The following is a 27,240-nucleotide window of genomic DNA, read 5'->3' as shown; positions in this document are numbered from 1 at the left end:
GTCTAAGATTCAAATTACGAAGCATTAAGAAGCAGAATAGTATTATAGTTTGGAACCAGCTGCCTGGATTTTAATACAGGATACTCCATTTATGAGCTGTGTGACTCTGGGGAAGGTGCTTAACCTTCCTGGGCCTCAGTTTCCTCATCTGTAAAAAGAAGATAATAATAGGATCTACTTCACAGGTTTGTTGCGAGATTTAATGAGCTGTACATGTAAGTGCCAGTGTATAGTAAGAGCTCAAAAAACAGTAGCTAAAATTACCTTTTTTTTTTTTTTTTTACATTGAGAACCTATATGTATCAGTAATGAGCATTCTGAAAAGGAAAACAAGGAAACAATTGCACTTACAATAGCACCTAAAAAAAATAAAATGCCTAGGAATAAATTTAGCCAGGAAGGTAAAAGACTTGTATACCAACAACTATAAAACACTACTGAAAGATATGGGAGAAAATTGAAATAAATGGAAGGACATCCCATGTTCAAAGATTGGAAGACTTAATACTGATAAAATGTCAGTACTACCCAAAACAACCTATGGATTCAATACGATCCCCATCAAAGTTCCAAAAGCTTCTCTGCAGAAATGAAAAAGTCACTCCTCAAATTTATACGGGACTGAACAGTCAAAGCAATCTCGAAAAGGACGAATAAAGTAGGATGACTTCCCAGTTTCAAAATATGCCATCAAGCTACAGTAATCAAAACAGTCTGGTACTGGTATAACGACAGACATACAGACCAATGGAATGGAACTCAGAGTCCAAAAATAAATCCATGCATCTATGGTCAACTGATTTTTGGCAAGGGTGCTAAGTCCATTCAATGGAGAAAGAATAGTCTCTTCAATAAATGGAGCTGGGACAACTGGATCTCCAAATGTAAAAAAATAAAGCTGGACCCGTATCTCATACTATATATAAAAACTAAGACGAAATGGATCCAGGACCTAACTGTAAGAACTAAAACCATAAAACTCTTAGAAGAAAACATAGGGGTGGGTAATACTTCAGGACCGAGTTTTTGACAATGGATTCTTAGGCATGACACCGAAAGCACAAGTAACAAAAATGTCTGTGCACTGAAGAACTTTATCAACAAAGTGAAGAGACAACTTACTGATTGGAAGAAAAATTTTAGGAAACATATGGGATAAGGGTTTAATATCCAGAATATATGAAGAACTCTTATAACTTAGCAACAAAAAAATCAAAAGCTAGGTAAAGGGCTTGAATAAGCATTTCACCAAAGAAGATACAAAATGGTTAGGAGGCAAAAGAAAAGATACTCAGAATCATTAGTCATCAGGAAAATGCCCATCAAAGCCACAATGAGACACCACTTCACTTCCACTAGGACGGCTATGAAAAATGGAAAACAAGTATTGCTAAGGATGTGCGGAAACCGTAACCCTCATTCACTGCTGGTGGAATTGTAGAATGTTGCAGTCACCCTGAAGAAACAGTTCAGCAGTACCTCAAAAAGTTTAACATGGAAGTACCATATGATCCAGCAATTCCACTACTAGGTATATACCCAAAAATGGTGACGGCAGGAATACAAATAGTTGTACATCAATGCTCACTGCAGCACTATACACAATAGCCAAAAGGTGAAAACAACCTAAATGTCCATCAACAGATGAATGGATAAACATGTGGCATATATACACGATGTAATATTATTCAGTCATAAAGAGAAATGAAATACTGATATGGGCTACAACATGGATAAACTTTGAAAATATTATGCTACGTAAAATGAGTCAGTCACAAAAGGGCCAATGTTGCATGATCCCACTTACACAGAATATCCGGAGTTGGCAAATGTATAGAGATCAAAGTTACCAGGTTACCAGGGCTAGAGGGAGGGGAAAAGGAGGAAATCATTGCTCAGGGGCACTAAGCTTCTGCTAAGGGTAATGGGAAAATCTGGAAATGAACAGTAGTGATGGCTGAACCTGATGAACATAATTAGTGTCACTGAACTATAAATGTAAAAATTGTTGGGGGGGGGCCAAGATGGCAGAGTAGTCAGGCACTTCCTGTGGTCCCTCTTACAACAAAGACTGGAAAAAAAAGTAAATCGATTATATATGACAATCTAGGAGCCCTGAACATCAAAGAAAAAGTTGAGGAGTCTGACTGAGTGGCAGAGGGAAGGCGAGACAGTTCAGAAGCAGCGAAGAAGAGCCAGACTTGAGCTAGCTGGCACCTGGCTGGATTGGCTGGCACATGCGAGCCGTAGCACTCGGGACACCTTTTACCACGTCAGGAGTCACCGGGCAGCAGAGAGTCTGCACGAGCCTCCGGAGCCAGTGGGAAATGGCACTGGATCTGCGAAAGTTAACGCATCTAACCTAACCATGCGGGATCAAAATAACCCCTCCCCACCTGGGACTTTCAGAGAGAAGTGCCTCTTTTCCTCTTATCTACCCCCCTTCCCACTCTGATCTGACACCAGTCCAGCAGTATTCAACAACTGCCACGCCCCCTAAACCGGAAATAGGACCTATGGTATCCAAACCAATCTGGGAGCTTTAAAAAATTGACAGGACCCCTAAAGCCAGGAACTCAGGACAGGCACTGCTCCTCTGCCTAGGCACGTGCATAAGGGATCCATGGACTTCAAATGCCTTTCACCCCTGCCTAGACCTGTGTGGGCCCATTCAACAGCACAGGCTTTCATTAGCAAAGAACAACACAGTATATACCTGAAGCCTATTTTCAACTGCAACAGCCAAGAGGGAGTGGCAGATTCATGACACTTGACACCGCCCTGCCCATTAAGCAGGGTCCTCACCCACCCACATCAGGGGCCTGAGGACTGGTGGTTTCGCCCATTCCACCTAGCCACCCACAACAGGGGTCTGAGAATAAGTGCTGCCTCCCAGTCCTTACAACCAACAGCACTGGGTGCCTAAAGTCTGGCTACAAAACCCACCCACCTACACGCTCTAGGGGACAGGGACACGCCTTCCACCTAAGCACTCAGGGGTAGCCATCAGCCCTCTACCTTTTTCAGCACATAACCCCCTACTGCAGCCAAATACCTGTGGCTGCTCCAATCACCCCTACGTAGCTCTGCCCATCTAGGACTGTAGGTGAGGACCTGTACCACAAACTTGGTGACTGACAACCTGGACACCTGAGCTGAATCCACACAAGAAAAGTAAACGGACTGCTGGGCTCACACACCTAGTGGTAGCTCTAGCCACCTGCTGACAGGACATGAGAGCTTCAAAGACGCCAATAACCAAAGTAACTCACATACCCAGCCTATTTGGGCATATCAAAACAAAATAAAAAGCTAAGACATAGTAAGCAAACAAACAATAAAAGCGTCAAAATGGCAAATGTTCTGTTATACTTTTACCACAATTAAAAAAAAATGGAGACCCTATAGGTGAAATACACTGTGCAAGATGAGATGGGATTACAAAGATGACAAGATCTGAATCTCCGTTGTCTAAAACAAGTGACATAGGAAGATACGTCCACATGTCCTTAAACCTTGACTAACCACTCTACGGTTGGAAGTCAAAACTCCTTAGGCTAACTTTATGGTTTTTATGGTAGCCTTTAGTTTGAGTTTCTTAGGAATGCCATAAAAATCACGATTACCATCAAACTCAGAGTCCTAGCACTCTAATGCCTCTAAACTCTCAGCTTCCAAAAGTGATACTCAAGGCTTTACCCATTTTTTTTTATCATTAATGGCTAGAACTACCTGTCTTAGTTATCGAGTGCTGCTATAACAGAAAATACCACAAGCGGATGCCTTCAACAGTTTATTCTCTCACAGTCTAGTAGGCTCGAAGTCCAAATTCAGGGCATCAGCCCCAGGGGAAGGCTTTCTCTGTTGGCTGTGGAGGAAGGTCCTTGTCATCAGTCTTCCCTTGATCTGGGAGCATCTCAGCACAGGAACCTCAGGTCCAAAGGTCACGCTCCGCTCCAGGCACTGCTTTCTTGGTGGTATGAGATCCCCAACTCTCTGCTTCCTTCCCTTTCATCTCTTGTAAGACAAAAGGGGGTGTGGGACACACCCCACGGAAACTCCTTTTACACTGCATCAGGGATGTGACCTGAGCAAGGGTGTTACTTCCTACCCTAACCCTCTTTAACATAATCTAAAATCTTGCCTCTTTGACCACAGGCAGAGATTAGGATTTAGAACACATAGGAAAATTATATCAATCTCAAAATAGAGGGCAACCACACAATACTGGGAATCATGGCCTAACCAAGCTGACACATATTTCGGGGGGACACAATTCAATCCATGATACCACCCTATCTCAAAATACCTAGTAGTTAGTTCCCCATAAAAATGTTATATAAATCCTCTTTTTTAATCCATAAAACAATAAATAACAAAGAAACATTTTAAATAAAGTATAAAAACATATATAAACATTGATAAACTTTATATACTTCTTCTTGGCAGCCAATATGGGGGGAAAAAAAAAAAACACTTAGGAACTGGTTTCTCTGCCATTGAGGCTAAAGGGATACCGAGATTGGAGATCAAAGATAGAGACTGACACTAGGAACTACAAATGAAACCAGAAAATTAATAATTTGTACACTCACACAGTGTTGCCATGAATCAGAATCGACGCAACAGCAACACCACTGCTCACACACACACACATGAAATCCACAACCTAAATGTCAAACGATAAGGAAACTGTTAACTACATGGAGGGTCAGCCACAAAATGAAACGTTATGCAACCACCAAAATCAACATTCAGAACTTTTAACGGCGCGAGAAAAGAAGACACTCAATGTAAAATAAAAGTCACTCAAAAATGAAACACAGTATCACTCCAAAATGTTTTCCAAAAACACTTCTATGTATAGAAATACAAAGTATGAAGCAAAATACACCAACATCTTAAGTGTTTTTTTCAGGTTTGTAAAATTCTTTTATGCTTTTTTCCCCTAAAATAAGCATTATATACATGTATTTATTTTAAAATAACACATAAATACATGTACATTCAAAATTCAAAACGTATAAAGTGTACAAAGCTCGCCTTCCGACCCAGTCTCAGTGCCAGCTAGTTCCCCTCAACAGAAGGAACTCAGGCTGCCAGTTTCTTCTGTATCTTTCCAAAAACGTTCTATATATTACTTTTTAGATTCAGAAAACCATGTATAAACACATTTGCATCATTCATCCCTCTACCATATAAAAGCAACAAAGCTACTAAAAAAAAAAAAGAACCCATTGCCATCAAGTCAGTTCTGACTCATAGCAACTCAGTAGGACAAAGCATAGGGTTTCCAAGGAGCAGCTGGTGGATTCGAACGGCTGACCTTTTGGTTGGGAGCCATAGCTCTTAACCACTGTACCACCAGGGCTCCAAATAAGCTATTAGCTTGTATTACCCAGTGTTTATCCTCATTCAAGCCCTTTCCCCTTCGTTTTCTTTCAGTCCATCAGCAGCACCTTTCCTGGCCTATTACCCTAACAGGCCTAGAACCCCTGGTCCATCACCAAACCCATTCTCTGACCTGTACTCCTGAATCCCTTGCCCTTGTATCTTTCCACCACATTCACAAGTATCAACCCTGAATCAGTGTTACAGCTTGCCTCCTCTGATTCTACATAAGGGTGCTGAAAATAAGGCATCTCTGTAGACGCGTGCTGCTCCGAATTCATGAACTTCACTTTCAACAGGCCTTTAGCACCAAACGTCCATCCTTTACTTGGTCGTAGCCAGCCAGCTCTCCTGCTCCCTCATGTCACTACTCTGTAAATCCCCTACTGAACTTCTCCTCTTACTCTCAGCAGAAGCTTTGCCTCCTATTTCACTGGTGGAATTAAAGCCATTAAGTGTGTCTCTCTCACCTTTAACCTACTAAACTATAAATCTGTCTACACCACCCACCTAACCACCATCTCAGCGTAAAGAAAACACAACATGTATTACACCTCAACATAAAGAAAACAAAAGTCCTCACAACTGGACCAATAAGCAACATCATGATAAATGGAGAAAAGAGTGAAGCTGTCAAGGATTTCATTTTACTTGGATCCACAGTCAACACCCATGGAAGCAGCAGTCAGGAATCACACAATGTGCTGCAGTAGGCAAATCTGCAAAAGACTTCTTTAAAATGTTAAAAAGCAAAGATGTCACTTTGAGGACTAAGGTGCTCCTGACCCAAGCCATGATATTTTCCATCACCGCATATGCATGCAAAAGCTAGACAATGAATAAAAAGGACTGAAGAAGAAATGATGCCTTTGAATTATGGTGCTGGTGAAGAATATTCAATATACCATGGACTGCCTGCTAAGTCCGTCTTAGAAGAAACACTGCCAGAGTGCTCCTTGGAAGTGAGAACGGTGAGACTTAGTCTCACGTACTTTGGACGTGTTATCAGGAGGGACCAGTCCCTGGAAAAGGACATCATACTTCATAAAGTAAAGGGTCAGCAAAAAAGAGGAAGACCCTCAATGAGATGGATTGACACTGGCTGCAACAATGGGCTCAAACGTAACGATGACTGTGAGAACGGTACAGGACCGGGCAGAGTTTCGTTCTGTTGTACACAGGGTCACTATGAGTTGAAACTGACGTGACAGCACCTAACAACAACAACAACCTATCTAAGCCCTCGATTGTTCTCTTTGGTCTCAAAACAAGAATTCCCTCTTGTCAAGTCCGCCCACTCTACCTGTGGTCTCTGAACACTTCCCTTCCTCATCTCCTACAGGGCCTTGATCCATCAACTATTTCCCCTATTCATTCATCTTTAATCCATCTCTTTCTCTTTTGGATTCTTCCCTTCAGTCTATAAACTTGCTCAGGCCCCTCCCAGCCTAAAAAATTACAAAACCTCACTCAAACCTGCATATCTCGCTAACTTGCTATGTTTTTCTCTTTCTTTCTCATCTAAACTTCTCAAAACCAGAGTACATTTGCTGCCTCTTTCCCTCCCCATCACTCCTCAGTTACCTTCACCACGGCTGGCACCCCGACCACTGCACTCTCGCTAGAGCTAATCTTGTCAGAGTCACCATGAATCCTAATGCCAAACTCAACCCACATTTCAGACATGGCTTCCTTCCTGCATCTGACATTATTGTTTTCTTGTAACTCTCTTCAAAGGCTCCCATGACTTCACATTCTCCTGGTTCTCCTCTCTGGAAGTTTCTTTGCAGTCACTTTTATGAGACATCTTCCTCATCTAAGCCCTTTAAACATTTACAAACTACCTGTTATGGGTTGAATTGTGTTCCCCAAAAGTATTGTGTGGTAAATCCTAATCTGTATACCTGGGGTTATAACCCCACTTGGAATGGGTTTTCTTTCTTATGTTAATGAGAAAGTATTAGTAGGGCATGTTTTCAGTCAATCTCTTTTGAGATATGAAAAAGCAGATTAAGCAAGCAAGCACAAATGGAGGGGAAGGTACACGCTACATGATCAACAAGTAACCTAGGAACAGAGGATGAAAAGACACAAGAATCTTCCCCCAGAGTGGACAGAGAGAGCCTTCCCACAGAGCCAACCCCCTGAATTCAGACTTCTAGCCTCCTAAATTGTAAGAAATATAAATTTCTGTCCATTAAAGCCATCCACTCTGGTATTTCTGTTACAGGAGCATTAGATAACTAAGACACAACCTGGTGAAAAAATTATAAGCTTTCGAGTCAGATCTGATGCAAATTCCAACACTACCTCTTAAAATTACTGTCGTCTTCAACAAGTAACAGTCTGTTTTCTCATCAATAAAGTGGAAATAAGGATACCACTATGAAGCGATATTATGAGAAGTAAATGAACTGATAAAGGAGTCATTCTGTAATTTTTCCTCCCTCTTAACTCCGTATTCAAATGGCCAAGTGTTCTGTCTATCCTACCATTCACCTCTCAAATTCATCGCCTCATCTCAGTCCCTACTACTGCCCCCACTTCTTGGTTAAAGACTGGGTCCTCTAAGCAGGAGATGAGGAAATGGGCACTGCAGGGAAAGCAAGCATCCTGCACAAAGTCACAAAGTTTCCCTTTTAAAAATGCAAACACTCCCCTGCCTAAAATTCTTCAGTGCCTCAGCATGATACACACAGCCCTTCAAAGCCTGGCCCCTACTTTGCACCACTCCCTTGTACTTCTTTATGATTTTCACCAAGCCAAACAACTTGGAATTAATGTGGAAAAGAGTCAACATAAACCCACAGTGTGAATCACAATCCTAAATTTTCTACCCTCTTCTGAGTTACTTCTGAATATGGAAACCAATTATTTTACACTACAGACACAAGCAGCAACACAGCGACATATGACAGCATCTTCAGTAACAAGACAGGGATTGGCCAAAAGCAGAGAATTAAATCTCTGAGAATAAAACTTCATAACTACATTTGTAGTTATAAAAGCATCAATCATTATAGCTAGAAGAAAGATCATTAATACTTCCCAGGTGATCAGGAGGTACTAACTGCCCAAAATTGACAGAGAAGAATACTTACTTTCCAGGCTAAATTGCAAAGACTCTTCACTAGCCTCAGTTTCAGGACTGACCAATTTCATTCTCAGACATAATTTATCATCCACTTCTGGGGCAGCCTCAGAATCCCCTTTTTCACTCCCAAGAATGGGATCGTTGGTCTCCACCATGCTTTCTGACATGACATCACTGGTTGTTACGGTGCTTTCTGGATACTTGCTAATACCTGAAAGAAGGGAGGCAGGAGGAAGAAAGAAAGAACACTAAAATACAAACAAGAAAAACAACAATGCAAGGTCATCAATTTGCCTGTTGGACTCCACAGCTCTGCAGGATGGAAAGGGGTTCCTAGGACAGATCCTGTTACAAGTACCAATAACTACGCACTAGTATTGACACCTGGTCTTAAGAGGAGCAGCAGGGTTCAGTTCCGCTTCTGCGTCTGGACAAAGGGTGCTGCGTGAGCCCTCAGCCAACCCACATCTGCCAGCATCAGGCACAGGCAGCAGGAGACTCCAGGCGGCATGACTGTTACCTCCCAGCACTGACTAGAGAAAACAAACAGGTTAATGTAGATGACGGCGGGCTGCTTCAGGGAAGGAGGAGCCAAGTTTTCTTGCCCTGCCAAGCAGCAGACTGACTGGTCAGCCAAGGTTCTGAATAAACAGTACTTACATCCGACCTGCTGTCCCTTTTTTTATAAAACAGCTCTATATCCCTATTGAGCACTCAGATTCCATCTCCTTGCAAGTAATGACATCCTCATAAATATTCTTTCTTCTTTCCCTCCACCCTTCCTTTCCTTCTCTCTCCTCATCACCTCTCAACATGTCCTGGGAGTAAATTCGGACACGACAGCCTTATTCTGCTTGAGACAAAATTCAACCTTGTCAGTCAGGCCCAGCTCCTCAGATCTATAAATATCACTTGCATAAAGAATGATATCTCAAAATTTCTGTCTTAAACATCATTACTTTTTAATCACTCACCAATAGGAGTACTGTGTCTCTTGGGCTCCAATTTAAGGTGCCCAATGAGAGGTGGGGTTGCGCCAGTCAAGGGTGGGATAATATCACCTTCTTTAGGCAAAGTGAAATGAAATGGAGTTTCTGAAAAAACAAATAGCAAAACCAAACAAAACAATGATAAACAACAAGCAGACCAAAAAACCCACCAAGACCAAAAGAGAAGTGTAAATAAGCACAACCGAGGGAAGCAGCAGTAGTGCCTTTCCCTCTGCTCCCAAATTCCGTCTCATTCCCAGTCCCATCATTAGGCCTCACAACCACCTCCCTACTGCTTCTCTCTCTGCTCTCTTTACAGTCATCAACAGGACTGACACAAAGGAGGCAACCAGAGAACAGGCAGAGAGAGGAAGCCCAAAGTTCAGCAGATCTGCAGAACATGGGGTCATGGGGAACATCTGAGCTCCAAGACAGTACATTTGGAGATAGACACTCAGAGATACACATGCTTATAGTATAAAGAGTAGACAATGGAATTTTGTGCAAATGCTAACCCAAGGAGTTCATATATATAAGCCGTAGCAGTCTGTGGGAACTTCACAAAAGACTGACATTCTTTCAATTTACAATCTACTCAATGAGGTGCCAAAGGACGTCAAAAGTCTCACTAGTTCTAACACAGAAATCTAAGGGTTTGATGGTTCAGCAGTACCCACCAGAACTCACTCTGGCCAGAGAAGTAATATTTGTACCTAAAACTCTGCCCAACAGCAAATCTCACAGATACGAGCATCCCCAGTGGTTAGACATTATTAAATTATTACAAGATAAAACATTTGTCAAGACACAAAACTGTACTTTTTAATTAGGTCCATATCCAGTTCCAAATCACTGCTAATCAGAATTGGCAAACTGTCAAAATCATATTTTCTGGTTGTCTAATTGTTTTTATCTTTCAATAAAACACACCTTTCAGGCAAAGATTAGACAGGCCTATAAAACAAAAAATAACACACATGAGGAACGAGCTTCTTTCTTAGTTCAATCAAATATACCAGACCAAATGGGCAGCTCCTGCCCAAATAAAACAGGACGAGAAGGCAAGAAGGGACAGGAGCTGGATGAATGGACACAAGGAACCCAGGGTGGAAAGGGGGAGTGTGCTGTCACATTGTGGGGACTGCAACCAATGTCACAAAACAATGTGGAAAAATTTTTGAATGAGAAATTAACTTGAGCTGTAAACTTTCAACTAAGGACAGTTAAAAAAACAACAACTGTGTTTAGGAGAAAATAACTGTGCCAGGCCGCTCCTCTTAAACCTACTATATGAAATTTTGTTCTTACTTCCCTGGGTCACCTCAAAATAACTATAACCTGGCATACCCAGGCACCACTCCTTCTGAAAATAATTCACTGCTTTCATCTTTTTTCCACTCCACTTCTATCCTTTATTATCTTTAATATCGAGCACCTTTTGGTTTTTTTTCCTTCAAAATCACAAAACAACATCTCTTATATATAAATATAAGTGAAAATGAATTAGTAACCTGAAGGGATAAAAAGAGAAAATGAAATGGACCTTTGAAATAAAGAGTGAAAGTATATATGATCAACTAAAGGAACTGTGAAGAGTGAAGAATCTCAACATGACATCTAACTGGCAAAGATCTCCACTGAAATGTAATTATAGAAAGAACAGAAATGGGTCAAACCCACTGCCGTCGACTTGATTCCGACTCATAGTGACCCTACAGGACAGAGTAGAACTGCCCCATCGAGTTTCCAAGGAGCACCTGGTGGATTCAAACTGCCACCCTCTTGGTTAGCAGCTGTAGCACTTAACCTCTACGCCACAGGGTAAGAATTCATTCTCTGGCAGGCAGCTCCTTATAAAGCAAGTCCTTCAGGCTAAAGAATCTAGAAAAGATGTGGAAACAACAAAAGAACAAAAACCCCAGGGCTTATAAATTTCAAAGATATATTTTGTAGAATTTTTATTCTGGAACAATCAAGAATAAAAGATCGCTTGTACTGCTCTAGTGACAGGAACCATTCCTTGTATTATGACTGACGGTCCAGACTTTTGAAAAGCTGTATGAAATCTTTAAACAGATCCTTCTATGTGAAATCCTGTAATATACAGATGCGATGTGCAAGCATTAATTGCTGAAAATTATTTCCCTCTAACAGTTTCCTTTGCACGAAAAAAACAAATAAATAAACCTGTTGCCATCAAGTCGTTTTTGACTCATAGTAACCCTATAGGACAGAACAGAACTGCCCCATCGGGTTTCCAAGGAATGGCCGGTGAATTTGAACTACTGACCTTTTGGTTAGCAGCCAAACGCTAGTAGTCCACCAGGACTACTCCTTTGCACAGTACTAGATAAAATTATGAAAAGTTACTTAACACCATCATCTAACTGTACAACAACAATCCAATACATAGTCTTTTATAAGCCCTCCTACAGGGTCACTATGAGTCGGAATCGACTCGACGGCACTGGCTTTTTTTTTTTTCTTGTTTATAGGCCTGAATGCGACTTTATGCCTACCCATTGCCATCAAGTCAATTCCAACTGAAAGCGACCCTACAGGACAGAGTAGAACTGCCCCCTAGAGTTTCCAAAGAGCACCTGGTGGGTTCAAACTGCCAAACTTTTGGTTAGCAGCCACAGCTCTTAACCACTATGCCACAAGGGTTTCCAAACAATATGGCGCCCAGTCTCACATCATTTTCAGGATCTTTGATATGTTTGAGCCCACTTTTCCACTAGAGGCATGTTAAAGAACAACCTGCTGCACTGCCACTAGCCTTGTCTGGCCTTTCATGCCTCATGCCGGGGTTATTACACCAGCCCGTCAATCGCTTTCTCTGTCTGTAACCCTCGCCTTCCCTGTAATTCCCAACTCTTTCTGTACAATGCAAGCAAGCCAGCCTTCCTGAAACACTGCTTTGAACATGTTATCCAAAAAACTTCAAGATTTCCACTAGAAGACAAGTTTCTAACTCTTAGGTCAGCATTCAGTTAACTCTAGCTCCATCCTACAGTTCTAGTCCTGGCTCGATTCGTACCCATAAAGCATCTATTTAAATGCCCTCTAAATGCTTTTCCATTTCTCTGCTTCTGCTTACTCATCTGAAAGACACCATTAACCTAGCCAAAATTATTACCAAATCCTGCAAACTACATATACTGGTATATTTTATCCTTTTAAATTTATTGGAATTTTCCACATATTCAGTTCTTTCTCTGACATTTAGCACTCCCACATTATTTAAATTATCAAGTCCCTTTTGCTTTCCCAGATTATCATGGGCTATCCTTTGTATGCCAGCATACCAGCCTATAGAGAAAAATACGAATAAAGAAAGGAGTTTGTCCTTATTATTATGGATTTTAGAGAATTCATTAGCCCAAAAAACAATATTTAAAACCCTTAATGTGAAGAAGGTCTCTCTTACTTCCAACTTCCTGTTATAAAGTCCATTTTTCTTCTTTTGTTCCCAAAAGAACTGGTCACTTATTACAATTGATTAAAAGCCATCTAATTGAAAATTAATTGATTAAAAGCCATCTAATTGAAAATACAAGAATTTCTATATTGAGTGACACCATGCATGCATGAAGTCATCCCTAAAATTCTCGGTCTGACATTAAAGGCCAGTTAGGATAACATTTCATGAAGTAAGCCTCCAGAGGTCAGAGCTAGAGCCTGAAACATACCTAGCTTCCCGGATCATTATTGACCTATCACAGATTACCATCTACAGGCTTAACTGAAGGCTTACTGAACTTGTTACAGTTCTCCATATCGTCAACCCACCACAACTTTGTTCTATGTTGAATAAGGTTGGGCTTCCAAGTACCATCTTTCTAAATTTGCTTTTTTCAAGTTTTAAGATGTCTGAAGATGTCTCCAAACTGTTGACAGTGATTAAGTTAGCTATAATGCAGACACTGGAGTAAACCCTTTCCTCCCCTTTCCTTCTCCCTTTTTCTGTACTGTTTGAAATTTTTTTTTCACAATTAAGCATGCATCATTTGTTTAAAAATCAATAAAGCTGTCAACAACAACAAAAGTATGTCCTTCTCACTTTAGCAACCTGAAATATAATGAACCAACCTGGGACTCATCCAGCTTATAACTTTCATTTTGCCTTTTCAGATTAAAGAACCATTAACTTTTAGATCACTCTCATTAGTCTCTCTTAAGGTTTAGCAACGAACATAACTATACTAAATATAATTTAGTATAGCATTACTCCGTAATACTCTTCTCACTGATTTACTTTGGACTAATTCCCAAACAGGCAAAAATTACTACTCTACCTTGAATGTTCTGATTTCCTTCAATTTTAATTTCTTTAACTTCTTATAAACACTATTTTTCCAATCATTTTCTTCATCGCTTTTAGTTGTTCTCAAGAACTAAAATCTTGAAGCAAGCTGAACATTTCTTTAGCAAGAAATATGGATAAATATATTAGACTAAGTTGTAATATGGCAGTGTTTATTGGCTCTGCCAATTAATAATGGGACCAAGAATTCATAGAGAATACATTTAAACAATACAGTAGAAGTAACAGCCCAGTATAAGCTTCTTTTGCTGGGTTGCACGAACAGTTCGCGCTCAACTACTAACTGAAAGGTGAGCAGTTCAAATCTACCCAGTGGTGCCATGGAAGAAAGGCCTAACCATCTACCTCCATAAGATTACAGATATTGAACACCCTGTGGAGCACAGTTCTACGCTGAGACACACAGGGCCGCCACGAGTCGGAATCAGCTTGACAGCAACGGGTTACAGGTAAGTAGCCAGATTAACACAATCTGCCTAGTAGGCCTGGTAGGCCCTAATACTTTCTTCGCCTAGTTCAGTAACAGTATTTAAATGTAATGAAAGTATAAGAATATCAGTAATATGGAATTTTAGGTCATTAGGATCTCTGCTACCCGAATCACCAGAATTAGAGGAACTGCATTATAGTATAGTTTTACAGGAGGAAAAAGCATAGACTTGGGAATCAGGAGACCTAGGTTCTAGTCCCACTTCAATCATGAACTAGCCATATGACTTTAGAAAGGAGAGCTTGAACCCAAGAATCCCTAATATCCTTTCCAGCTCTCAAATTTCTTGTTCTGAGGAAAAAAAAAAAAAACTATAAAACCTAATGAATAGGGACAATTTTGAGAGTTTAAAAAAAAAAAAAAGTATTACAGTAAAACCCACAAAAGCCAGGACCTGTGTAAGGCGGAAACTTGTCAGAGGAAAAAAACGCAAATATTTTCCATTAACAGAGAACAATACAAAAGTGACAAGACTGCACCCTGTCAAAGGCGGAAAACTTGGAGTGACCCGGAAAACCAAGGCAGTCCAGCTCTAACAGATTTCACTGTGTTAATAATCACACCTGATAACAGGTATAAACTGGGACTGTTTAGGCAAACCAGGAGGTATGGTCACCTACACTAACAGACAGAAGGTTATTCATATATTACTTTCTCATTTCCATATCTCTAGTAGCTTGCTTTTGTAAGTTTGTGTTTTGTTTTTATTTTTTGTTTTGCTTTGGAGATTTGTTTTGTGTTTAAACTGTACTAACTCTGGGCATTTAGAAAGTCTGTATTCTTTTCAGCTAACGTCATACATAGTACTCTACAAATATTTTAGAAAGTAATCTTTATTCTCATTTATAATACATAAAGTATACTTTATATTCAGAACTTTGCTCAATGCCCATAAACAAGAAACAACCCAATTACAGCATATTTATTAGCAGAATCCTGAATGTGACATACTGTGAAGAGTAAGAAAACAAGATTCTGGCAACTGTCAAAATAAAAAAATACTTACTCCTGAATGAGAAAGCTGATTAATCTCAATGACCCCACAATTAATTACAACTATCAAAGATAAATATAACCCCAAATTCTAAATTTCCCAACTACTACTGGCTGCTCAGAAACATAAACCCAAGTTCATTTTCCGTCCTGACATAGCACACAGTTGTCTCCCACCTCCCATTCTAAATTATAATACGACTGGAGACACATGACAGTTCATAATCACACTCACCACTGGAGCTTTCACAGAAGCTTTGTGAGGCATGGGCAGAGGCCTTCTCCAGCTGCTGGGCCTCTACCCCAGAGCCCAGCTGCTTCACATTAGCCATTTTTGAGTCTTCTGGTAATGCGTTATCTGTTTTCTCTTGAGGCTGGGTTTGATGCATTTCCTGCTCAGGTCTCTGAGTATCACCTGCTCTCATTATAGGCAAAAGGGGCTGTGGAGGGTCTTCCTCCACAGGTTCCTTTTCTGCAGTTGCTGGTTTCAGATCATCTTCGTACTCTGTACTCTTTTCCCCCTGGGTATCTGGTCTATCCTCAGCACTTGGTTCTTCTCCTGGGGCAACATCATCCCAAGACTGGGAATCTGAGCATTTCTCCACCCCCTCCACAGGCTCAGAGGAAACATCCACTCTGGGGGAGGGCTCCTTCACATCTACAATGACAACACTCGAGTCCTCCGAAGTAGCTTCTTCCCAAGCTTCCTGATCCTTGTGTTCCAATTCTTGGTCAATCACTGGCAGCTTTGGGGGAGAATCAATACTAATCACAGTGGTTTCAACTTCCATAGGTTCCTGACATTCTTGTTTTGAGACTTCATTTTGAAGACACAACCCTTGGGGCTCAGTTTCAGTCAGAGAAAGGTGAAATGGAGTACTCTCCTTATTTTCCTCTTTGGGTTCTTCTCCTTGATTTTCACAAGGCGTCTCAGGGATTTCTTCTACCTCAGACTCTGAGGACCCCTCCTCCGGCTGATGGTCTTTAATTTCAATAGCTTCCTCCTGATCTAACACACTAGAAAGTGCCTCAGATCGAGTAGCTGGAGAAGGAACTGCCTGACTCCCTGAATCACAAGTGAGATCAATACAAATATCTTCTGCTACAGTCTCTTCTCTGCCTTTGCAACCAGTAGCTAAAATACTAACGTCATCTCTGGTCTCTGTATCATCCCCCTTTGTTTTGTCATCATTAGGACCCAGTTCTACTTGGCCACCTTGTGCTGTATTCATCAGGATACTGTCATTTTCGGTAGGAACAAGTTTAGAATTGAGAACTGGAGACATGGGTTCAGTATTCTCAATCTGTGTATTTTCTCCATCTTCATCAATCCTGTGAGCAGTCAAGCTCTCCATCTTTGGAGACTGACTATACTCACTTGTAGAAAGCATCAGCTTGCAAGAATCCCCCGTCAAAGACAGCCCAAGATCCTCAGTGGAATTCTTTGGTTCAGTCTCTGAAGTTTTAGAACACTCAACAGTCAAAGATGAACTATGCAAGTCTTCACCTTTCTTCCCATCATTTGATCCTTCTTCCAAACTTGGAGATGGAATGAAAATGTCCTAATGAAGAACAAAAAAAGACAAATCATCATTTGCTCATATTTCTTTTACCTCTAATCCTTGGATTCATCTGAAATTTCTAAATCAATTATTCAAGACAAGAACTAAAAAACTCTAGGTTAATTTTGGAAATACAAAACTCATAATACCAGTCTTTTCATTAATACCTAAGTCCCTCCATTTAAGGCCTTTCTTGTGAAATCACTGATACAGAATAAGCATAAGCCATACCAAAACCTAAATTTAACTGTGTTATCATCAAGCTGCTAAAATTACATCATGATGAGCCCTCGATTATATAGAAACCTTTGGAACATATGCCTACACAGCCCACTTCAGTTCTCACAAAGGAGGAATAATGTACTCATTTTACTTCTCACTTTATTTCATTCGTAAAATAGATATTAAAATCCACGGCTTATGATCATTAGTCATCAGGGAAATGCAAATTAAAACCATAATGAGATACCACCATATACTTACAAGAATGGCTAAAAAGACTGACAAAAACAAGTGCTGGTGAGGACGTGGAACAACTGCAACTCTCACCACTGCTCGGAGGGATGCAAAAAGTTAGAGCCGCTTTGGAATACAGTAGAGCTTCTCGTTGTTGGTTGCCATTCAGTAAATTCTGACTCATGGCAACCCCGTATGTGCACAGTACAAACTGCTCCAAAGGGTTTTCAAGGCTGTGATCTTTCAAGAAGCAGATCGACGAGGCCTTTCTTCTCAGGTGCCTCTGGGTAGATTCAAACCACCAACCTTTTGGCTAGTAGTTGAGTGCTTAACTCTCTGTGCCACCCATGAGCCTCCAAACAGTGTGGCAGTATCTTACAAAGTTAAACATTATCCTACAATCCAGCAATTACCCTCATAAGTATTTACCCAAGAAAATAAAATACATGTCCACATGAAGGCATGCATGCGAACGTTCACAGTATCATTCCTAACCCAGATCACCTACCAACTGGTGAATGGATAAAGCAAATTTTTATATATCTGTAGATTTTGATATATCTATACATCAAATGGAAACCCTGGTGGCGTAGTGGTTAAGTGCTACGGCTGCTAACCAAAGGGTCGGCAGTTCAAATCCGCCAGGCGCTCCTTGGAAACTCTCTGGGGCAGTTCTACTCTGTCCTATAGGGTCGCTATGAGTCGGAATCGACTTGACAGCACTGGGTTTGGTTTTCTTTTGGTTTTTATACATCAGATATAACAGAATACTACTCAATAAAAAACAATGAAATATTAATACATGTAACAAGATGAAGGAATCTCAAAAACATGCTAAGCGAAAGAGGTCAAACACAAAAGATTATACACACTTTTTGATTCCAATTATATGAAATTTTAGAGAAAAGCCAAAACTATAGTGACAGAGAGCAGATGAGTGGTTGCCTAGAGTAGGAGATGGAATGTGGGAGGGTCAACCACAAGGGGTTAGGAGGGAGCTTCTCAGGGTGAGGGAATTGTTCTGTATGTTGATGGTGGCGGTGCATACAATTTGCATACAATTACCAAAATTCAACAGACTATACACTTAAAACTGCAGTTTTATGTAAATACTTTAATTTAAAGAAAATTAATAATCCAAAGCTTAGATACATTTTTATGTAACTATTTATTTACACCTAGTGTACTCTTCTGCCTAATATAAATGCTATAAAAGTCCAGGTGGAGCTGGTAAGGCATTCATTTCCTATGATTTTTAAGGAAGTAAGGAATCAAGAGAGCCTGTCCAGCATTCTGCATATTCTATAACTTCTGGTATTTCGACGTGATTGAAAAAATGTCAAATGGTTATATATTTGAGCCTGTTCACGTACTCTCAGAAAAGGCTGAGTATAAATCGGTTCAACATTTCTAAATGCCAATCTGGCAACACAAAATACAGCCTTGAAATTCTATATACCCCTTAACCCAATAATTCCACTTCTCAGAAATTATTCCATAGAAGTATACTAAGATTAGCTATAAGGTTGTTCACTGCTAATTACTGAGAACAGGAAACAATATGAAATATCTTAAATGTCTACTCATGGGATATTCATTTAAAAATTATGATAGATTCACATCACAGAATACTTCGTAGTTACTTAAAATTGTGTTGTAGAAAATACGAAGAGGTGGAAAAACACACATACTATACATTAAATAAGGAGCCCTGGCGGCGGAGTAGTTAAGCGCTGGGCTGCTAACCAAAAGGTCGGCAGTTCAAACTCATCAGCTGCTCCGTGGAAAAAAGATGTGGCAGCCCACCTCCATAAAGATTACAGCCTTGGAAACCCTATGGGGCAACTCTACTCTGTCCTATAGGGTCATTGTAAGTTGGAATCAACTTGATGGCAATGTATTTAGGTTTTGGTTTATACATTAAACAGAAAAAGTTTATAAAACAACATGTACAGTATAATTCTATTTCAGTAAAAAAAATACGTGAATATATATTTTATTGTAGTCTCTTTATATAGTTTTTAAAGTTAATAAACACGTACCACAGAAAAGGTAAGAGTGATTATATCTGAGATAGGGTAACTGATGATCTTATTTTCACTTAACTGTATATTATACATCTTCCCAAGATGTATTTTTTTCTTGTTGCAAAATATAAGTTATTTTACAAAGGTTCAAAGGCAACTCAACACTAATAAAACTATAAATGCCTTTTAAATATTATCAAAGTAAATAATGACTTGATTTTGTTTCCTTGCTAAAGTTTCACAAACAGCTCTTTTTAAACTTCATCAATTCAGAATTTTTACAGTAGTAGTAGAATGTCGGTCCATCAGAGTAGAACTTAAGGAGTTAATCAGTCTGTAACATGCTATATTTCTAAAGACTGCCTACATCCAGCCACACCCCAAATGTCTGTCCCCTAATAATCAACAGTGCTGAGACTCTCCGGAGGCCATGTCAGAATAACTGAGCTAAGTGAACCAACTTCCCTCCTCGGGTGTCTGGACAAAGACTGCAGTAGAACTCTGAGGACTACCTCCGATATGAGCCAGTCTCTGAGTCTAGATTTAGTACACACCTAAATCCACAGTATCCAACTAGCTGACAACTGGCCTCAGATATAGAGTTTACAGCCATTCAATTCTCTATAATCTGAGTTCTCGTCCACAAAATTAGTAGGAATATCAAAAATGGGGAAAGTGTTCAATATCAAACTGTTCTATTAGTCCCCTCCTCATCCCCCACACTCTGGTGAAGGGTCAAAAGGACTATGCCGCTAACAAGTATATTAAGAAACAAAAACTGGATGGTGTCCAGCTATCACTACTGAACATTTTTATCAAAGATTCTATAAAAAGAATCCTGATCAAAGGGGGGGAAACACAGAACAGAATTTAAAATTCTCCTGGAATCCAGATTTTCTGGAGCCATGGAGGCTGGATGAACCCCTGAAACTATCACCCTAAGTAGATCTTAAAACCTTAAAACAAAAATATACCCTGAAGTCTTCAAAACCAAACAATAATTTAGCTCGACTAGGTAAAGAATATGTGCCTTGCAACTGGACTAAAACCAAAAGCAATGCAATATCCTGAGTAAACTGAACGCTTAAAAGGCCAGCGTAACAGGGGCGGGAGTTTGGGGACCATGGTTTCAGGGGACATCTAGATCAACTGGCATAATAAAATCTATTAAGAAAACATGCTGCATCCCACTTTAGAGAGTGGCGTCTTAGGTCTTAAAAGCTAACAAGTGGCCATCTAAGATCCACCAATTGGTCTCAACTCACCTGGAGCAAAGGAGAATGAAGAACACCAAAGACATAAGGTAATTATGAGCCCAAGAGACAGAAATGGCCACATAAACCAGAGACTACATCAGCCTGAGACCAGAAGAACCAGATGGTGCCCAGCTACAGCCAATGACTGCCCTGACAGGGAACACAACAGAGAACCCCTGAGGGAGCAGGAGAGCAGTGGTTGCAGACCTCAAACTCTTCGTAAAAAGACCAGACTTCATGGTCTGACTGAGACTAGAAGGACCCTGGAGGTCACAGTCCCCAGACCTTCTGTTAGCCCAAGACAGGAACCATTCCCAAAGCCAACTCTTCAGACAGGGATTGGACTGGACTATGGGATAGTAAATGATACTGGTGAAGAGTGAGCTTCTTGGGTCAACCAGACCCATGAGACTATGTGGGTAGTTCCTGTCTGGAGGGGAGATGAGAGGGTAGAGGGGGTCAGGAGCTGGCCAAATGGACATGAAAATAGAGAGTGGAGAGAAGGAGTGTGCTGTCTCATTGGAGGAGAGCAAACTAGGAGTATATACAGCAAGGTGTATGTAAATTTTTGTACAAGAGACTGACTTGATATGTAAACTTTCACTTAAAGCACAATAAAAATTTTTTTTTAAATGTGTGCCTTGAACATTAAGCTCTTTTAAAATCTATCGATATGGAATCAAATTAACAACAGCAACTTGAAAGATTACAAAGGAACTTTAGGGGGCACTGAGTTTACGCTAACGGGGGAGGAACAACTCAGAAAAGGAGAGTGAGAATGGTTGCGCAACTCAAAGAAGGTGATAAATGTCACTGAACTGTACATGCAGAAACATGAATTGGTATATGTTTTTGCTGTGTATATTTTCAACAATAAATTATTTTTTAAAAAAGAAAGAAAAAATTTCAAAAAATTACTCAATTTCTTCTTGATTAGTAAATATCTCGTTGTTGTTGTTAGGTGCCATCGAGTGGTTTCCAACTCATAGTGACCCTATGCACAACAGAACAAAATACTGCCTGGTACCGCACCATCTCCACAATCGCTGTTATGCTTGAGTCCATTGTTGCAGTCATTGCATCAATCCATCTCGTTGAGGGTCTTCCTCTTTTTCACTGACCCTCTACTTTACCAAGCATGATGTCCTTCTCCAGGGACTGATCCCTCCTGACAACATATCCAAAGTATGTGAGACACAGTCTCACCATCCTTGCTTCTAAGCAGCATTCTGGTTATACTTCTTCCAAGACAGATTTGTTTGTTCTTTTGGCAGTCCATGGTATATTCAATATTCTTCTCCAACATCACAATTCAAAGGTGTCAATTCTTCTTTGATCTTCCTCATTCATGTCCAGCTTTCACATGCATAGGTGGTGACTGAAAACACCGTGGCTTGGGTCAGGCACACCTTAGTCTTCAAGGTGACATCTCTGCTTTTCAACTCTTTAAAGAGGTCTTTTGCAGTAGACTTGCCCAATGCAATGTCTTTTGTATTTCTTGACTGCTGCTTTCATGGGTGTTGATTGTGGATCCAAGTAAAACAAAATCCTTTACAACTTCAATCTTTTCTCCATTTAATTATCTCATTAAAAAAAAAAAAAAAAAAATTTTTTTTTTTTCATTACGAACATTTAAATCTTAAAACAGCAAAATTAGGTTAATGTGGACTTCAGTAACTGAGGTACAGAAGAAATAACAGATGTACAAGTGTTAGTCATTAAGAATAACATGCAGGAGTTTGACAAATGATGAAATAAGTATGGAACTTCCAAATAAAAATGGTGGACTGAACACACACTTAAGTTTAACTCTTCTCCGATACCCTGCTAAGCCACAGTAAAGGGATTTTTATTTTTTTAAAGCCTAAGTTTACAAGAAAAAGAGTGCAGGAAGGATAACGCAATGAAATTTTGGAAGAGTGGTAATCCATATAGCAGACCAGTGAAAGGTGAGTTCCTAAGAGAGCAGTGGAGAAAGCCAAGAAGTAACCTAGGATACACTGCAGAACACCACCCTCTGAAAAAGGCTCAGGACTTGGCAGCAGCACTGGGAAGTGATGATGAGGGTGGGCTAAAAACAGGAGGAAGGCTGGCTGAAAATCTACTTAAAAAGCAGTTCAATTTCTTGATCCTCTCTTCCTGCTGGAAGGAGTAAAATGGTGTCCCTGGACAGGAGGATAAGGGGCAACTTTACGTTACCAGGAAGTTATCATAGTGAAAACAGGGAGATTAAAGAAAAATTTACATATCAAATGAAACCTGGTTCTGCCTTCCAATCTCTCCCCTGCCCGCCCCGCCCCCAAGCCCTCTTCCATCAACAGACTTCTAGAAGAATGATAGTCAGGCCCATACCCAGGAGATCAGATGCTTCTCTGGGGACAGTGACCAAGCTGAGAAATATCTAAAAATACTGACATTAGGGGACTCCCAACAAAACAGCCCAGCAGATCACTCCACAGTGAATCCCAGATGCAATAAGCCTACTTCAGAAATTCTAATCCACTTTCTGGTACATTTCCCTCTTAAATATAAGCAGACAATCAAGGATCACCACACACCTGAAAAAAAGCCTCTAATTTGAAAGACAGAAATCAAAACAAACGAAAAAATAAAGACTGACTAAAACCCATCTGGCAGAAATAGTGACTACTGCAGAGACGAGAAAACTTCCCCCCAAAAGCTGCTATTAATATCTTTAGAGAGGTATGGTAGAATTCTCATGAAACAAGACAAAATGCTATTTAAAAAAGAAGAAAAATGTTCAAGGAAAAAAAACAAACTCTTAGAAGTTAAAATCCCAAGAGTAGAAATAACTCAGGGAACGGTTAAAATACGGCTGAATCCAGCAAACTGCACTCCCAGGCACCAATCTACAAGAAATGAAAACATACGTCCACACAAAAACCTGTATACAAATATTCACAGAAGCATGTTTTCCATAGCTAAAAAGTGGAAACGACCCAGTGTTGAATGAATAAAATATGGTATACTCGTATATATACTTATATATATATATATATGTATAATTTTTATATATGTATACTCATGTGAGGGAATATCACTCAGCAATAAAAAGGAGTGAAGTACTAATATATGCTACAACATGGGTGAACCTTGAAAACATCACGCAAAGTTAAAGAAGCCAGTCACAAAAGACTACATATTGTATGGTCCCATTTACATGAAATGGACAAAGTAGGCAAATCCATAGAGACAGAAAACACATTAGTGGTTGCCTTGAATTGGGGGGTGGGAGGAATGGGGAGTGACTGCTAGTGGGTACAAGGTTTTCTTTTTGGGGTGATGAAAATGTCCTAAAATTAGATTGTGGTGATGGGTGCACAGCCCTGTAAATATACATTCACATTCAATTGTATATTTTAAATTGTATATTTTAAATGAGTGAACTGTTGATATGTGAATTATATCTCAATGAAGCTGTTTAAAAAAAAAAAAGTTGAGGAAAATACCCAGAAAACAGAACAAAAAGATAGATGAAAAATAGGAGAGACAAAATAAGAAAACTAGAAGACTATTCTAGGAGTTCCAACATCCAAACAAATGAGTGTTCCATAAACAGAACAGAGAAAAAAAAGGTGAAAAAATGAAAGAAATAATTAAATTTCCCTGAACTAAAGGACATGAGTGTCTAGATTAAAAGGGCTTACTAAGAGCCCAGTACAATGAACGAAAATAGGCCCATGCCAAGGGTCTGGAAATTTCAGAACAATGGGGACAAAGAGAAGATCCCACAGAGAAAAAAAAAACAGCTCACATATCAAAGATCAGGATCAGATTGGCCTCATACTTCTCAACTGAGCACTGCAAGCTCAAAGGCAATGGAGCAGTCCCAGCAAAAAGTTTAAAGGAAAATTATTTCCAGCCCAGAATTCTACACTCCTACAAACTATGAATCAAGTCTGAGTAGAATAAAGGTCATTAGAGAGTACCTTCCACCAAATGAAGAATGTAAACCAAGCAAGAAAACATGGAGCCCAGGAAAACAGGTATCCAACACAAACAACTAGCAAGGAGAACCTCCAAGGATGACAGGAAAGGGAGGGGACGGTTATGCCCCAGGTATCCAGAACAACAGTACAGATCAGAAATCAGGAGGCTCTAAGAGAGGCTTCTCCAAAAAGATGAAACATAAGGTTTAAGAACCCTAAATATCCTGAAAGGAGAGTTTAGGGTTGATTCGGTGAGAAGGTCATCAAAAACTAAACAAACAAAAAAGACAATTATTAATTCCAAAGAGAACAAGAAATTATGCAAGCATGGAAAAATAATCATAGTATTCCACATGCTGTGCTGTGAGCGGTGTTTACAGAGCCCTAATATTATATTATTATAAACACAATACAGCGGCCATCTAGGATACTCCACTGGTCTCACCCCTTCAGGAGCAAGGAAGAAGGAAGAAAACTAATGACACAAGGGAAAGATTAGTCTAAAGGACTAATAGACCACATCTACCACCAGACTGAGTTCAGTACAATGACATGGTGCCCGGCTATCACCACTGACTGCTCTGACAGGGATCACAACAAAGGATCCCAGACAGAGCTGGAGAAAAATGTAGAACAAAATTCTAACTCACAAAGACAGACCAGACTTACTGGCCTGACAGAGACTGGAGAAACCCTGAGAGGATGGCCCCTCGACATCCTTTCAGCTCAGTAATGAGGTCACTCCTGAGGTTTACCTTTCAGCCAAAGACTTAACAGATCCATGGAACAAAACAAGACTAAAGAGGTACACCAGCCCTGGGACAGGGACTAGAAGGCAGGAGGGAACAGGAAAACTGGTAATAGGGGACCCAAGGTTGAGAAGGTAGACTGCTGACATGTCATGGGGTTGTTAACCAATGTCATAGAACAATGTGTGTACTAACTATTCGATGAGAACCTAGTTTGTTCTGTAAACCTTTACCTAAGGTACAATAAAAAAAAAATAAACTTAAAAAAATATATATACATAAACACCAATCTAAACAAAATTATGATGTAACTACGCTAAAATTTTTAAAAAGCAGAATTTATGAAAACATAGTCCTGACAGAGTTATAAAGGTAATAATAAAAAAAAAATAAAAAAAGCTTCAAGAGCTGAAAGTGGTTGTCTCTAGGCAGGGATGGAAACAGGCATTATTTTAACTATGACTCCCTTTTTGGCTCTCAGAAGTGTTTACTGCACAAAATCAAACCTTTAATACAGTATAAAGGCTGTCGTAAAGGTACTTTTGAGAGGTTTTTCAGGAGGCATGGACTGTACTGGCTAAGGCATCTTAAAATATAAGTCCGAAGCGATCTTGCTAAAGTCAACTTTGCTTAGATTCCAGGAACCTTCGAACTATGTTCAGAAACACTCATTTGTCTCAAATTTTCACTGCTGATTTTACAGATGCCTCTGAAGGTCTCTGGTAAACGCTGAGGGTGGGACAACTTCTTCAATGATACATTGTTCATCGCAAAGTCAGCTCTCCCCTTGTGGCCAGGCATCACTTCCCCTGTGGTAGGGGTGCCACTGCAAAGACATTCACTTCCATAGACGTCCCCTTTGGTCCCTGACAAGTATCTGTAACTTTTCTCTTTAGCATCATCTACCTTTTCTAGACTCACAACAAACGATGGCCTTTTCCGGAAAATCCTCCTCAGTGTTCTGTGTCCGCACTTACAGCTCATCTCAAAATTCTGGTAAGTATTTTAATGTCAATCTCTCCCCCATCCCTCTCTCTATACATACATATATGTATGCGTGTGTGTATATATACATACACACTTATGTATAACTTTGATAAACACAAAAACTAAAGAAAATAATGCATCGTGGTTAGAGTCACTCCTCTTCTAGGAAACCTCATCCTCACCCTTTCACTCCCAGCAACAGCTAACTAACTAGCCCTTATGCCGTGTTTACCACATCTAAGACACTGTTCTACATGAGGTAGGTGGTATCATCATTCCCATTCTAATGATAAGAAAACAGAGGCACAGTTTCAATCAGTCACAAAGATAGTAATGGCAAAGCCAGGGGCTAGTCCAGGCCGTTCTGACTCCAGGGTCCTTGTACTTAGCCACTCAGTCAAATAGCTTCTATGATTTGTATAAAATGGAATTTTTCAACAAAACGAGTTTATAAAACTCCAGGACAGCAGTTAAATTTTTTTCTCCCTACTGTTCCTTTCTCACTAAATTTATGGCATATTTCATTACTATTCATTTTAAATTTTTAAGTATAAGCTTGTGTTACAACTATGAATTAAAAGGTAGAAAAAAAATTCTCCCTATAATACAAAAATCATTCCCCCACTTAAGGTCTTACAAGAACAGGCATTTAAACTGGGCATATAATCATATAGGTTAAATGAAGACCTTTGATTCACTATGCAACCTACATTTCATTTCTTTCAATATTTAAATATAAGTTATGCAAATGAGGTATTAATTTTCCCTACTCTATCCTTTAGGGTCACTATGAATCAGACTTGATGCAATGCAACCAGCTTGGGTTTTTTTGTTTTGGAAAAAATACACAGTAGAAAACTAAAAACAATCTAAATGCCCTCAGTTCAGGAATGACTAATTATGGTACAATCATTCAGATGAATATTATACAACTTTTGAAAGTGATAATATAAAAACAATTTGACGATG

General features: G+C 39.8%; 1 protein-coding gene across 11 annotated transcripts in view; it reads right to left on the bottom strand.

Annotated features, from left to right (window-relative positions):
• Window positions 1-27,240, bottom strand: part of TP53BP1 (tumor protein p53 binding protein 1) — a 75,403-nt gene that overhangs the window by 27,072 nt on the left and 21,091 nt on the right. For 8 of the 11 annotated variants that reach the window (XM_049897314.1, XM_049897308.1, XM_049897311.1 and 5 more), the window contains 3 exons: window positions 15,520-16,846; window positions 9,460-9,579; window positions 8,493-8,696 (listed from right to left, as the gene is read on the bottom strand). In XM_049897314.1, the coding sequence (XP_049753271.1) occupies window positions 8,493-8,696; window positions 9,460-9,579; window positions 15,520-16,846 (1,651 nt within the window). The other 3 variants (XM_049897313.1, XM_049897318.1, XM_049897319.1) reach the window with 3 other exon arrangements.

Source organism: Elephas maximus, chromosome 10 (assembly GCF_024166365.1).
Source record: "Elephas maximus indicus isolate mEleMax1 chromosome 10, mEleMax1 primary haplotype, whole genome shotgun sequence".
NCBI classification, from domain to species: Eukaryota; Metazoa; Chordata; class Mammalia; order Proboscidea; family Elephantidae; genus Elephas; species Elephas maximus.
The sequence above is the reverse complement of the archived record's forward strand: the minus strand, read 5'-3'. Positions and strand labels throughout refer to the sequence as shown.